This window comes from Piliocolobus tephrosceles, chromosome 5 (assembly GCF_002776525.5).
Source record: "Piliocolobus tephrosceles isolate RC106 chromosome 5, ASM277652v3, whole genome shotgun sequence".
In the NCBI taxonomy this organism is placed as follows: Eukaryota; Metazoa; Chordata; class Mammalia; order Primates; family Cercopithecidae; genus Piliocolobus; species Piliocolobus tephrosceles.
In genome coordinates, this window is record NC_045438.1 from 88,783,359 (window position 1) to 88,797,915 (window position 14,557).

Here is a 14,557-nt window from a genome sequence, read left to right on the forward strand (position 1 = left end):
GGACTTCATGACCAATACTTTACACCTAATGTTGGAATCAATATTCGTGCTATGAATTTTCACAAATGCTTTATTGCTATAATGAAACTCTGACTTGTAACTAAGCTGTCTCCCTGACTAATGGTCATCAGTAATAGCTTATGTAGAAACTCTCAGTTTGTCTCTCAGAGATGATAATTTTTTTCATTTAGTTTCTTTCCTAGCACAATTATCCTTCAAAAGTTAATACAGTATGACAAGGGTAATTTATCACAGCTTTACAAAGGTTCATGTTACAAACATGAAATTTGATCATTTCAAATGTTGAAAATTAACATATGTTATCTTTACTGCGAAGGAAAGGTAGAGGCTCATTTTTGGATGACCAATCCCCTCTGTAAAAGTGTTCCCTAGGCCCTGCATTGGTCTGGACAGGGAAGCCTCATAGCTGTGCCTGTGTCAGTGAAATAGAACATGTTGCCTTTCTGTGTCAATGCTACTATTATAGAAACAATTATGAGATTATAACCTAAATCCACAATGATCGAGTGCTTTTTATTGCTGAGTCCTAAATTATCATGAAGGATATAAACAATTTTAAAAGTATCCAGAGGAGACAGAAAAAAAATTGGTTAAAATTTTTGTCACTGGTTCTAAAAGGAAATTGAGATATTCCACTTGATTTTTCTTTTTGTATTATTGCTGAAGATCAGATGCAAAGATATAAACTCAGGTTATACTAAAGAGAAGTAATTTGGATATTTGAAAGAAATTATTTATATGAAGATTGTTGTAAAAAGAGAGAACAAAAAGTATGTTTTGCCCGAGTAAATCCTTATTTTCAAATTTCTTGACAAGAAAAGACTTTCCTCTTATAGCACCATGAGTTTATCCATTGCATTAGAAAATGGGACACAGTGAATAAAGAAAGTATCCTTAGATTTGGTCATTTTTTAAAAGACTCTCTTTTCTCTAAACTCCTAGCAAGTAGAAAACAGTGTGTGTTTGTTTTCTTGATCTTTTTGCTTCCCTTAAATACCCTACAGGGGAGGTCCATGTAAAAAGCAAAATTACCCAAAGACTGTCAACAGAAGGTAATGAGTAACTGATCTTGATAATTAGTTCTTTGTGTAATTATATATTATTAAACTTTCCTTAAGAAAATTAAAAATACTTCTGAGTATTGTTGGTGATACCTCACCAACAAAGATATGCAGATATTATTCAGTGCTGAAAGAAAATGCGCTATCAATCCATGAAAAGGCATGAAGGAATCTTAAATGCATATTACTAAGTGAAAGAAGCCAATCTTTGTGTAATTATATATCATTAAACTTTCCTTAAGAAAGTAAAATTACATGCTGAATGAAATAACTGTCAAGTATGAGAGAATATTAAAATAGCATATGTTAAACCATGTGTAAATATAAAATAATGAACTTAAAAAGAAGATGCTAGGCCATCAGGTATAATCCAGAGTTGCCTGGGAACTACTGTAGATGGACATGGCCTGCTGTGTCTCCATCTGCAGTGTCAATAATTATTGACTGAATGATCAATGAATAACTGATTTAAACACTGATGAAGTGCTGGTTTTCTTCAAAGCATGTATGGAAAAATTATACTCTCATATTGCAAGTGTAATGGAGCTGTAGTTCCCTAATGACTGAATTCTAGTATTGAATGTGTGAAAGAGAAGAGCAAAATAAGCTTCCGTTTTTCTGTTTAGAAAGCTAAAAGTTGAGAAAGAGAACATAAATAGACTAGAAAGTCATTAAGGATATAGTAAAACAAATTTTTTCACAAAACTCTACTGTCTAAAAGAGCCACATCATAATGTTTGAAAGAAATAATTTATGACCAATAAAAGCAAGTATCAACTTAGTGTAGAAAACATAAAGAATTATTTAATTCAGGAAGGTTTATTGATTATTGCCTTATAATTTATAGATTATTAGTTTATAGTGAGCTAATAAGAAAATAAGGATTCTGTAGAATGCAGTCATAAATTTTGAGATTATCATCGTAAGAATTTGCTGCTATTTTCCAAGACAGGATATTGGGATATATGGAACGTGAATTTAGCCAGTCGTGGCAATTTATATATTCTTCTACTTTAGTTCTGTTTTCATTATTTAAATTGTTTTATTTGAGACAGATGATTATCTTGGAACATAACACTTTTCTTAATCTATTCAGGTTCCCTTTGTTTAGGTGCCTTAATGCCTCATATAGGTTTTACTACCAAGTGTTTTGATTCAAACATTAAGTTTTAAGTAGTAATCTTAACATGAGCTTAGAAAAAAATAGAATAGAATACTCTTTTCAAATTGCTTCTCTCTTTATCTTTTCTAGAAAAGTTTTTTGAAATGAAGAAAGGACAATGTAAAGACGCTCTAGAAATTTACAAACGATTTCTAACTAGAATGACACGAGTGTCTGAATTTCTCAAGGTTGCAGAGGTAAGTAATATTAAGTTTTGTTGAGAATATAATTTTTTAAATATTTGCTCATATATCTGGAGTATATAACAGAAGGTGTAAGAGAGTCACAGTATGTTAGAGTTGGAAGTGCCTCGGAGTCACAGTATATTAAGGTTGGAAGTGAGTTGGGAAGTCATCTCATCCAATTTCTCACTCAGAGCTATACTCTGTACTCCTGCATCCTAATCAGATGATCATTCTGCATTCAAATAAAAGTTTCATGGATAGTAAGCTCATTTGCTGCTTTGCAAGGTGGTCCATTCCTCCATTCTACCTAATAGCTATCTTTAATTGTTAGAAAAGCCTTTATTTTCATTGAACCTTAGGTTTGCCTTTAGAAAAGCCTGTTTATTATTCTTAGCATGTAAATGATAAATCATGAATTCTGACCTTCCTTACTTTGGCAGTGATTTATACACAATGAAAAATAAAACAGAAAGCATAATTTGTTTTATAAAATGTATAAATTGTTTTTTAAGGATGTATCTTTATACTTGATTAGAATACCTGTGTAACTATACAGTTGCTGTTCCTGAAATTATCTGTGAATTGGTATTTTCTCTTATAAAATCCAATTAATGATTCATGCTGATATTGGAAATTATAACATTGTTATTATAGTCCTTTGGAAGAATGACAAGTGTATTTTTATCTTACATGTCAATTAACTGATTACTAGGAACTGATTGGAATGTTGTATGAAAGAGGTTCTACAGCTCAGCAGCAAACCATACAATGCTGTGGATGTGGGACATTCATGCCATGTTTTTGCTGTTTTTGTCATTTTAAGAATATACTGCAAGAACAAGCATTTTATACACACAATTTAAGAAGTACTTTAGTCCATGCATTGTGTTTAAAATCTTTTATTTATAGAAGTAATAATTATCACATGCAAATTCTGGAACCAAAATAATATCACAAAATGCTGATTCTTGAACTTTCACCCATACAACATGTAATTAGAATAAAAATCTTCTTTAAATATAAGGGAAACAAAAGGTAAAGATTAGCTTATGTAAATTGTATATGCATTAAAGCACATGCATGTTTCTTTCCTCATGGGTTTATCAACGTTGGTAGTCTTTAAAAAATGATAGAATGGCTTGAAATTTTTTTCTTTTGCTGCTATACAGGTTTTATTTTTTGTATTTAGTATGATTTTGCCATGGTTTAACTGTAATTATCAGCTTAATCTAGTAAAATTTGCCTAATTTCTTTCTGTGAAAAGATAAATTATGCCTAAGTACCAAGAACAGATTATTTTATTGTTTCATTAAATCTTGGTGTACATTCTTCCCAGTTTCCCATTTGTTATTGTGTATAAGTAAGGAGCTGGCATGCGGCAGTCTAGGGTATGCATTTCTCTAACCAGTATTACAAGGCTGAGCTCAAGATTCCCATGAGAAAAGTTCTGCTTACGTGTCAATTCCTTCTGTCTTAACACGTAAAATTTTACTTTTTGTCTGTTGATACCTCATGTTAGCACAAGCCCAACTGAGGCCATTGAGAAAGAGATATAGAGAGATCAGATGTAATTTTAAGAGCCTGTATTTAAATAACTGGATAATAAATTTAAAAATTATTTTTATTTGGACATTATGATTAAGACTTTTTCATAGAATGAATACTAATTTACAAAATTATTTTTAATAGAGTAAACATTAAATCACAATGGGACAACCATAACCATTTGTGTTTTCTTTCACATTTAAATCATGTTGTTCATAATTTGAACACACAATGTTTGAATGCCAGTGTTGAGTGGTTTGTTTATGATTGGTTAATATAGAAATTTTTCAACAAATGTACAAATCTCTCTTTACTGTATAGTACTCATGTGGTCTATGTATGGATTCATACTCAATAACTATCCCATAGTTAGTAACACTTACCTGAAGAGTCTCAAGAAAATTTCTAGAATGTGATTTTCAAAATACAACTTTATATATTGGTTATTTGGGAAATAGTAACAGTAGGTTCTTCACTGTATGGAAGAAAAGGTAAAGTAGTTGAACAAGTTCTATGGAAATATTCAAATTTTTTAAATTGCTTGAAGTACAGAAAACTTACTATGTCTTATATTCTTATTCTGAAGTCTCCTATGGCAGACAAGTAAAACTTTGTAAAATAATTTTTACAGGTAAGACATATTTCTGCTAAATACTCTTCTCTTTTATAGAACCAAGTTATTCTTAGTTTTCTATTCTAAGGTAGATATCGGAATCATAGGAGTTACATCTCCCAGAATATTTGCAGACAGAAAGTGATGAGATTTCTGTAACACACTTTAATCCTCTAATGATAATGTGGTTCAGAAGTTCAGAGCAATAAAAATAGCAGTGTTGAGGAAGAATTCTTAAGTTATCTCTTTGACCACAATTATCCATTTAATGGAAATACGTCACCTTTTCCTGAAGTGATTTCAGTATTAGGGATCGATAATGTTTTATTTTAAGAAATGCCTCTTTTGGTGCTTTCTTAGCACAGTAGGCAGCGAGTCAATCTCATAAAAATGCCTCTTTTGTTCATATTAATATTTTTAAATGGATCATCTAAAGTGGTGTTAAAACATACAGATAAACAGAATGCAGTTGCTTTAATTTACAATTTCCCTAATTTGTAATAATATAAGTGAGTTTAGGGAGGTATCAGTGGCTAAACTGTTCCTAAAGTCAGAGTTCAGTCATTAGAAGGTGAATTCCAGAGAGGGAAGGAAGACAGCCAACTAGACAAAGCTGGCAAATGCCTCTCCCACCAGTAGGAACCAAAATATTGAGTGAATCATCACACTGATGATCAACAGATCTTTTGAGAGAAAATACTGAAAATCAATAGAGGGGCAACACAAATACCACAGTTGAAGAGGGAGGAAGCTGGGAAGTCTGCTGGGAGCCACCACATGCCAGCTGCAGTAAAACACATCCATAGGTACCCATTCCCCAAGGCTCTCCATCTTGCTCTGCAGTTCCTGCTCTCTACTGGCCAGGAGCTGCCATTGGTGCAGGACCAGGATGACTGCCCCCTCACCTACTGGCCCCTCCCAAGATTGCCTGCCTGGCCACCCCCAGAGGAGGATATCCACAGTGCAGCCCCTGCTTCCCTACCTGAGTGTTTCACTGGTGGCCTGGAAGCAGTCTGGCCCCCCCCCCCCACGCAGCCACTGCTTGACCCCGAGGGGCCAGAAGACAAATCTGCAGGCCTGGTTTCAACTCCCTGGGACTCAAGCACACGGCCCACGAGTATCTTGCTGAGATCTATGGCCTGAGCTCAAGTGGAGGAAGAGCCCCCAGCGTCAGAACAAAAAGAAGATTGTGACTTAGATTCTTATGCTGGTGCACGTTCTTGTGCAAATGTAGGAGCTGGGTGTCCCTCCCTTCACAAGACCCATCTGGGAAGGGTGCGGCCTGATAGCCACAGCTTCTTTCCCAGGGAGCCCTGCAGCCCACATCATCTGAACAGCTCAGTGATCTGGGAGCAGAAGACTTGGGACAAGTCTAGTCAGTCAAGATGCTCCTGGGGCAGACACTGGAGGAAGACCTGTTGGGTCAGAGGAGCACAAGCTGAGTGGGTCCCACAGCTCTCTGCCAGGCTGGAAACCCTGGGCCACAGGCACTTTTCCACTTGCATAGGCATGATACCATTGCCCTGCCCAGGGGTCCTTCATCCCAACCCACTGCAACACCAGACCACTAGTAGTCATATCCCACAACCTGCTCTGACTCTAACAAGCGCAGTGAGCCCCCCCAAGAGTTAGAGATCTCCTGGTGACCTCTCAGCTGGGACCACCCATAAAGGGAGAGGGTTGCACAGCCCGCCAAAGCCCCCTTTTGGGCAAAGAAAACATGGGTACAGCACCAGTAGTTGAAGGGGACAGCACCAAGGCCCAAGGCCTGGAAACAAACTTGGACAGGGAGTTATCTCTTGGCCCCTGCCTCCCCTCCCCAGAGCACTGCCACATACACACTGAAAAATAAGAGGTGCCTGGCTGAGTAAGAGTATATCTGCTGACCCTGATGTCACTATGAAGCGCCATCTATGAGACTGCAACCTAAATTGCGCCACCAAACAAAAATACATTGTTTTAGGCCGGGCGTGGTGGCTCAAGCCTGTAATCCCAGCACTTTGGGAGGCCGAGACGGGTGGATCACGAGGACAGGAGATCGAGACCATCCTGGCTAACACGGTGAAACCCCGTCTCTACTAAAAAAAAAAATACATTGTTTCACTATGCAATACCTCTGAAACACACCACAGGAACCCATCCATAACCTCAGAACCTAGAACAGAGCCTTGACCCTCTGAAAGCACTGAGAAACAAAACCAATCAACTATGTACAACATTCACTAGTCAACCCTTAAGGGAAAAAAAGAATGTAAAAACAAAAAGCCCTATCCAAACAAAAGCAAATTGACAAAGAAAAAGAAAAGCCAGCTCCCTCAGGTGAGAAGGAATCAGCTCAAGAACTTAAGCAATGCAAAAAGTCAGAGTGTTTTGTTTCCTCTAAAAGATGGCATTAGCTCCCTAGCAATGGGTCCTAACCACATTGAAATGTCTGAAATTATGGACACTGAATTCAGAATCTGGATGGCAAGGAAGCTCAATAAGATCCAAGGGAAAGTTGAAATCCAATCCAAGGAGGCCAGAAAAATATGAAAAATGATGTAGCTATATTTAAAAAGAACTAAACGGAACTTCTACAGTTGAGAAGTTCACTACAGGAATTTCAAAATGTAGTTGGAAGCCTTAAGGACAGACTAGATCACACAGAGGAGAGAATTTCAGAGCTTGAAGACCAGTCCTTTGAATTAACTCAGACACAAAGCAAAGAATTTTAAAAAATGAACAAAACTTCCAAGAAATATGGTATTAAGTAAAGCAACCAAACCTACAATTCATTGGCATTCCTGAGAGAGAAGAAGAGAGAATGAGCAACTTGGAAAACATATTTGAGGATATAATCCACAAAAATTTCCCCAGTCTTGCTGAAGAGATTGACATGTGAATACAAGAAATTCAGAAAACCCCTATAAGATACTATGCAAGATGACCATCCCAAGGCACATAGTCATCAGACTTTCTAAGATCAACACAAGAAAAAATCCTAATGGCAGCTAGAGAAAAGGATCAAATCACGTATAAAACGAACCTCATCAGGCTAATGGCAGACTTCTTAAAAGAAACTTTACAAGCCGGAGATTGGTAGCCTATTCTTAGCATTCTTAAAGAAAAGAAATTCCAACTAAGAATTTCATACCCCACCAAACTAAGCTTCATAAGTGAAAGTGAAATAAAATCTTTCCCAGACAAGTATTTGCTAAGGGAATGTGTTACCAATCAACCGGCCTTACAAGACGTGCTTAAGGGAGTTCTAAACTTGGAAGCCAAAGAAACCTGCTACCACAGAAACACATATAAATACATAGTCCATAGTTCCTACAAAGCAACTTCACAATTGAGACTATAAAGCAACCAACTGACAATACCATGACAGGAATGAAACCTCACATGTGAATACTAACCTTGAATGTAAATGGTACAAATAACCGCCTGAAAAGACACAGAGTGGCAAGTTGGATTAAAAAAAAAGACCCAACCTTCTGCTGTCTTCAGTACATCCATCTCATGTAATGACACCCATAGCCTCAAAGTAAAGGGATGAAAAAAGATCCATCATACCAACAGAAAACAAAAAAGGACAAAGGTTGTTGCTCTTGTATCCAATAAAATAGACTTAAAACCAACAGTAAAGAATAAAAAAGAAAGAAAGAAAAAGGACAAAGAAGGGCATTACATAATGATAAAGAGTTCAATTCAACAAGAAGACTTAATTTTTAGCCGAAGGTGAGAGATTGGGGGAAAAAAGACTTAACTATCCTCAATATATACACACCCAACATTGGAGCACCTAGATTTATAAAATAAGTACTTCTTGACCTAATAAAAGACAGACAGCCACACAATAATAATGAGGGACTTCATCACCCCACTGAAAGCATTAGACAGATCATTGAGGCAGAAAACTAACAAAGGAATTATGAACTTAAATTTGACACTAGACCAATTGGACCTAATAGACATCTGCAGAATATTCCACCCAACAACCACAGAATATATGTTCTTGTCACCTGTACAGGGTACATACCCTAAGATTCACCGCATGCTCAGCCATAAAGCGTATCTCAATAAATTAAAAAAATCAAATCATAACAAGCATATTCTTAGACCACAGTAGAATGAAAATAGAAATCAATGCCAAGAGGAACTCTCAAAACCACACGATTACATGGAAACTGAACAACTTGTTCTTGAATGACTACTGGGTAAACAACAAAATTAAGGCAGAAATTAAAACATTCTTTGAAACAAATGAAAACAGAGACACAACATACCAAAATATCTGGGAGGCAGCAAAGGCGGTTTTAAGAGGAAAGTTTATAGCACTAAATGCCTACATCAAGAAGCTAGAAATATCTCACACATAAAGGAACTAGAAAAACAAGAACAAACTAATCCCAAAGCTAGCAGAAGAAAACAAATAGCCCAAATCAGAGCACAACTAAATGTAATTGACAAGAAGAGGGGATCATGGCGGATGGGAGGCAGGACCAGATTGCACTCCAACTTGGACGGACAGAGCAGCATATGGAGGCTCGCACTGTGAATTTTTGCTCCAGAATGACTGCAGGCATAAATTAGGAAACCTGAGAGGACCCACAGACGCCCTGAAGAAAGCAGATTGCTCCTACAAGACCCAGGAGACACCTCAAATACTGTGAGTGCCCAAACCGTGGAACTGGGAAAGGGAGATCGTCTGCCCCTGAACACATACCCCCCACTGGGGAAACTGTAGGCCTAGATAACAGGAGAAGATTTTGACCTTACCTGGAACTGAGTCAATTTAGAGAGCCAAGCGAAATACAGGGATAGAAGAAGTAGTGAAAAAATCCCTGTGAGTTTACTGGGTCCCCTAGCAAGCCATTTTTGCCTGACCTCACAGGGGTCCTTCAGGACGGTGGCCAGAGGCACTAGGAAAAGGCCACAGGGAGATAGAAATCTCCAGCTGGGCTTTGTAACAATTTGAACTGATTGAGAGACCTCTTGGCCAGAACTCGGGGAGGGTATGAATCTGGTGTGCAGACACCACAGGCAAGGGAAGAAGAAAAGCCTTATTTGCCTTCGCAGCTGGGAGGTAGGTAGCCTGGGGCTAACTCTCAGCCCTGCTTGCCCACTGCCTGGAAACACATCCAGTGCTGTTGCTGGGGGGCACAGTGGGACTGAGATTGGTCTTTTGGATTGCATGGGAGCTGGGTGAGGCCTGTGACTGCTGCCTTTCCCCCACTTCCCTGACAACCTGCATGACACAGTAGAGACAGTCATAATCCTCTTAGGAACATAACTCCATTGACCTGGGAACCTCACTCCTAACCCCCACAGCAGCCGCAGCAAGACCCACCCAAGGAGAGTCTGAACTCAAACATGCCTAGCCCCGCCCTTGCCTAGTGGTCCTTCCCTATCTACCTGGTAACTGAAGTCAAGGGCATATACTCTTGGGAGTTCTAGGGCCCTGCCTCCCACCTGTTCCTCCTCATACTACCACAGCTGATGGTCTCTAGAAAGTGCCATGTCCTGGCAGGAGGCCAACCAGCACAAAAATAGTGCATTAAACCACCAAAGCTAAAAACCCTCACAGAGTTCATTTCTGCCACCTCCACCAGAACAGGTGCTGGTATCCATGGCTGAGAGACCCACAGACAGTTCATATCACAGGACTCTGTGAGACAACCCTCAGTACCAGCCTGGAGCCTGATAGACTTGCTGGGTGGCTAGATCCAGAAGAGAGAAAACAATCACTACAGCTTGGTTCACAGGAAGCCACATCCATAGGAAAAGGGGGAGAGTACTACAGCAAGAGAAGACCGCATGGGACAAAAGAATCTGAACAACAGCCTTCAGCCCTAGACATTTCCTCTGACAGAGCCTACCCAAATGAGAAGGAACCAGAAAACCAACTCTGATAATAAACAAAACAAGGTTCTTTAAATCCTCCAAAAAAATCACACTAGCTCAGCAGCAATGGACCCAAACCATCAAATCCCTGACTTACCTGATAAAGAATTCAGGAGGTTAGTTATTAAGCGAATCAGGGAGGCACCAGAGAAAGCCAAAGCCCAGTGTAAGGAAATCCAAAAAATGATACAAGAAGTGAAGGGAGAAATATTCAAGGAATTAGATAGCATAAATAAAAACAATCAAAACTTCAGGAAACAACGGACACACTTATAGAAATGCAAAATGCTCTGGAAAGTCTCAGCAATAGAATTGAACAGGTAGAAGAAAGAAACCCAGAGCTCAAAGACAAGGTCTTCAAATTAACCCAATCTAGCAAAGAAAAAAGAATAAGAAAATACAAACAAAGCCTCCAAGAAGTCTGGGATTTTGTTAAACAACCAAACCTAAGAATAATTGGTGTTCCCAAGGAAGAAGAGAATTTTAAAAGTTTGGAAAATATATTTGGGGGAATAATTGAGGAAAATTTCCACGGCCTTGCTAGAGACCGAGACATACAAATACAAGAAGCACAAAGAACACCAGGGAAATTAATCACAAAAAGAACATTACCTAGGCACATTGTCATCAGGTTATCTAACGTTAGGATGAAGGAAAGAATCTTAAGAGTTGTGAGACAGAAGCACCAGTTAACCTATAAAGGAAAACCTTTATAGTTATACCTTTAAGAGTATAACTATAACTTTAGATTATAGATTAACAGCAGATTTCTCAGCAGAAACCCTACAAGCTAGAAGGGATTGATGCCCTATCTTCAGCCTCTTCAAATAAAACAATTATCAGCCAAGAATTTTGTACCCAGTGAAACTAAGCTTCATATATAAAGGAAAGATACAGTCCTTTTCAGACAAATGAATGCTAAAAGAATTCACCACTACCAAGCCACCACTATAAGAACTGCTAAAAGGAACTCTAAATCTTGAAACAAATCCTGGAAACACATCAAAGCACAACCTCTGTAAAGCATAAATCTCCTAGGAACTATAAAACAAAAATATAATTTAAAAAACAAAAAACCAAGGTATACAGACAACAAATAGCACAATGAATGGAATGGTACCTCACATCTCAATACTAAGATTGAATGTAAATGGCCTAAATGCTCCACTTAAAAGGTACAGAATTGCAAAATGGATAAGAATTCACCAGCCAACTACCTGCTGCCTTCAAGAGACTCACCTAACACATAAAGACTCACACAAACTTATGGTAAAGGGGTGGAAAAAGACATTTCAGAAAAATGGGCACCAAAAGTGAGCAGGAGGAGCTATTCTTATATCAGGCAATACAAACTTTAAAGCAACAGCAGTTAAAAAAGACAAAAAAGGACATTATATGATGATAAAAGGCCTCATCCAACAGGAAAATATTACAATCCTAAACCTATATGTACCTAACACTGGAGCTCCCAAATTTATAAAAATGATTACTAATAGACCTAAGAAATGAGATAGCAACACAATAATTTTGGGGGACTTCAGTACTTCACTGACAACACTAGACAGGTCATCAAGACAGAAAGTCAACAAAGAAACAATAAATGTAAATGGTACCCTGGAACAAATGGTACCCTGGAACAAAACAAATATACATCTGTTCTTAACAGATGTATATAGAACATTCCATCCATCAAATGCAGAATATACATTCTATTCAATAGCACATGGAACTTTCTTGAAGATAGACCATATTATAGGCCACAAAATGAGCCTTAATACATTTAAGAAAATTGAAATTATATCAGGCACTCTCTCAGACCACAGTGGAATAAAACTGGAAATCAACTCCAAAAGGAACCTCCAAAACCATGCAAATATATGGAAATTTAATAACCTGCTCCTGAATGAGCATTGAGTCAAACATGAAATCAAAGTGAAAATCAAAAAATTTTTCAAACTGAATGACAGTAGTGACACAACCTATCAAAACCTCCGGGACACAGCAAAGGCGGTGCTAAGAGGAAAGGTCATAGCCCTAAATGCCTATATCAAAAAATTTGAAAGAATACAAACAATCTAAGGTCACACCTCAAGGAACAAGAGAAACAAGAATGAACCAAACCCAAACCCAGCAGAAGAAAGGAAATAACCAAGATCCAGAGCAAAACTAAATGAAATTGAAATAAAAAGCAATACAGAAGATAAATGAAACAAAAAGCTGTTTTTTTTGAAAAGATAAATAAAATTGATAGACCATTAGCAAGATTAACCAAGAAAGGAAGAGAGAAAATCCAAATAAGCTCAATAAGAAATGAAATGGGAAATATTACAACTGACACCACAGAAATACAAATGATCATTCAAGGTACTATGAACACCTTTACGCACAAACACTAGAAAACCTAGAAGAGATGGATTAATTTCCGAAAAGATACAACCCTCCTAGCTTAAATAAGGAAGAATTAGATATCCTGAACAGACAAGCAGTGAGATTGAAATGGTAATTTTAAAATTACCAACAAAATAAATGCCCAGGACCAGACCAATTCACAGCAGATTTCTACCAGACATTCAAAGAAGAATTGGTATCAATCCTATTGACACTATTCCACAAGACAGAGAAAGAGGGAACCCTCCCTAAATCATTCTGTTAACCCAGTATGACCCTAATACCCAAACCAGAAAAGGACATAACCAAAAAAGACAACTACAGACCAATATTCCTGATTAACATAGATGCTAACATCCTTAACAAAATACTAGCTAACTGAATCCAACAGCATATCAAAAAGATGATCCACCATGATCAAGGGTTTCATACTGGGGATGCAGGGAAGGTTTAACATACGCAAATCAATAAATGTGATGCACCACATAATCAGAATGAAAAACAAAAATCACATGATCATCTCAATAGATGCAGAAAAAGCATTTGACAAATTCCAGCATCCCTTTATGATTAAAACTCTCAGCAAAATTGGCATACAAGGGACATACATCAATATAATAAAAGCCATCTATGACAGACCCACAGCCAATATAATACTGAATGGGGAAAAGTTGATAGCATTTCCTCTGAGAACTGGAACAAGACGAGGATGCCCACTGTCACCACTCCTCTTCAACATAGTACCAGAAGTCCTAACCAGAGCAATCAAACAAGAGAAAACAGTGGCATCTAAATTGGTAAAGAGGAGGTCAAGCTGTTGCTGTTTGCTGATGATATTATTGTTTACCTAAAAAACCCTAAAGACTCTCCAGAAAGTTCTTAGACCTGATAAAAGAATGTAACAGTTTCCAGATACAGACTTAATGTGCACAAATCAGTAGCTCTTCTATACACCAACAGCTACCAAACAGAATCAAATCAAGATCTCAACCCCTTTTATGATAACTGCAAAAAAATAAAATACTTAGCAATATACCTAACCAAGGAGGTGAAAGACCTTTACAAGGAAAACTACAAAACACTACTCAAAGATATAGACAACACAAATGAAAACACATCCCATATTGTGTAGAATCCATATTGTGAAAATGACCATACTGCCAAAAGCAATCCACAAATTAAATGCGATTGCTATCAAAATGAATTACTCTTCACAGAATTAGAAAAAAAAAATTCTAAAATTCATATGGAACCAAAAAAGAGTCCACATAGCCAAAGCAAGACTAAGCAAAGAGAACAAATCTGGAGGCATCACATTACCTGATTTAAAACTATACTATAAGGCTATAGTCACCAAAACAGCATGGTACTTGTGTAAAAATAGGCACATAGACCAATGGAACAGAACAGAGAGCCCAGAAATAAACCCAAATGCTTACAGCCTACTGATCTTCAACAAAGCCAACAAAAACAAAGTGGTGGAAGGGACAACCTTTTCAACAAATGGTGCTGGGATAATTGGCTAGCCACATGTACGAGAATAAGATTGGATCCTCATCTCTCACCTTATACAAAAGAAACTCAAGATGGATTAAAGACTTAAATCTAAGATCTGAAACTATAAAAATTCTAGAAGATAACGTTGGAAAAACCCTTCTAGATATTGGCATAGGCAAGGATTTCATGACCAGGAACC

General features: G+C 37.5%; 1 protein-coding gene across 50 annotated transcripts in view; it reads left to right on the plus strand.

The window, feature by feature from the left end:
* The window catches only part of SNAP91 (synaptosome associated protein 91), a 167,276-nt gene that overhangs the window by 77,861 nt on the left and 74,858 nt on the right, over window positions 1-14,557 (plus strand). For all 50 annotated transcript variants that reach the window (XR_004228955.1, XR_004228956.1, XM_023205199.1 and 47 more), the window contains one exon: window positions 2,335-2,441. Coding sequence is in view for 48 of the 50 variants with exons in the window: in XM_023205199.1 (XP_023060967.1) it covers window positions 2,335-2,441 (107 nt within the window). In the remaining 2 variants the exon portion in view is untranslated. The remainder of the gene's footprint in view (window positions 1-2,334; window positions 2,442-14,557) is intronic.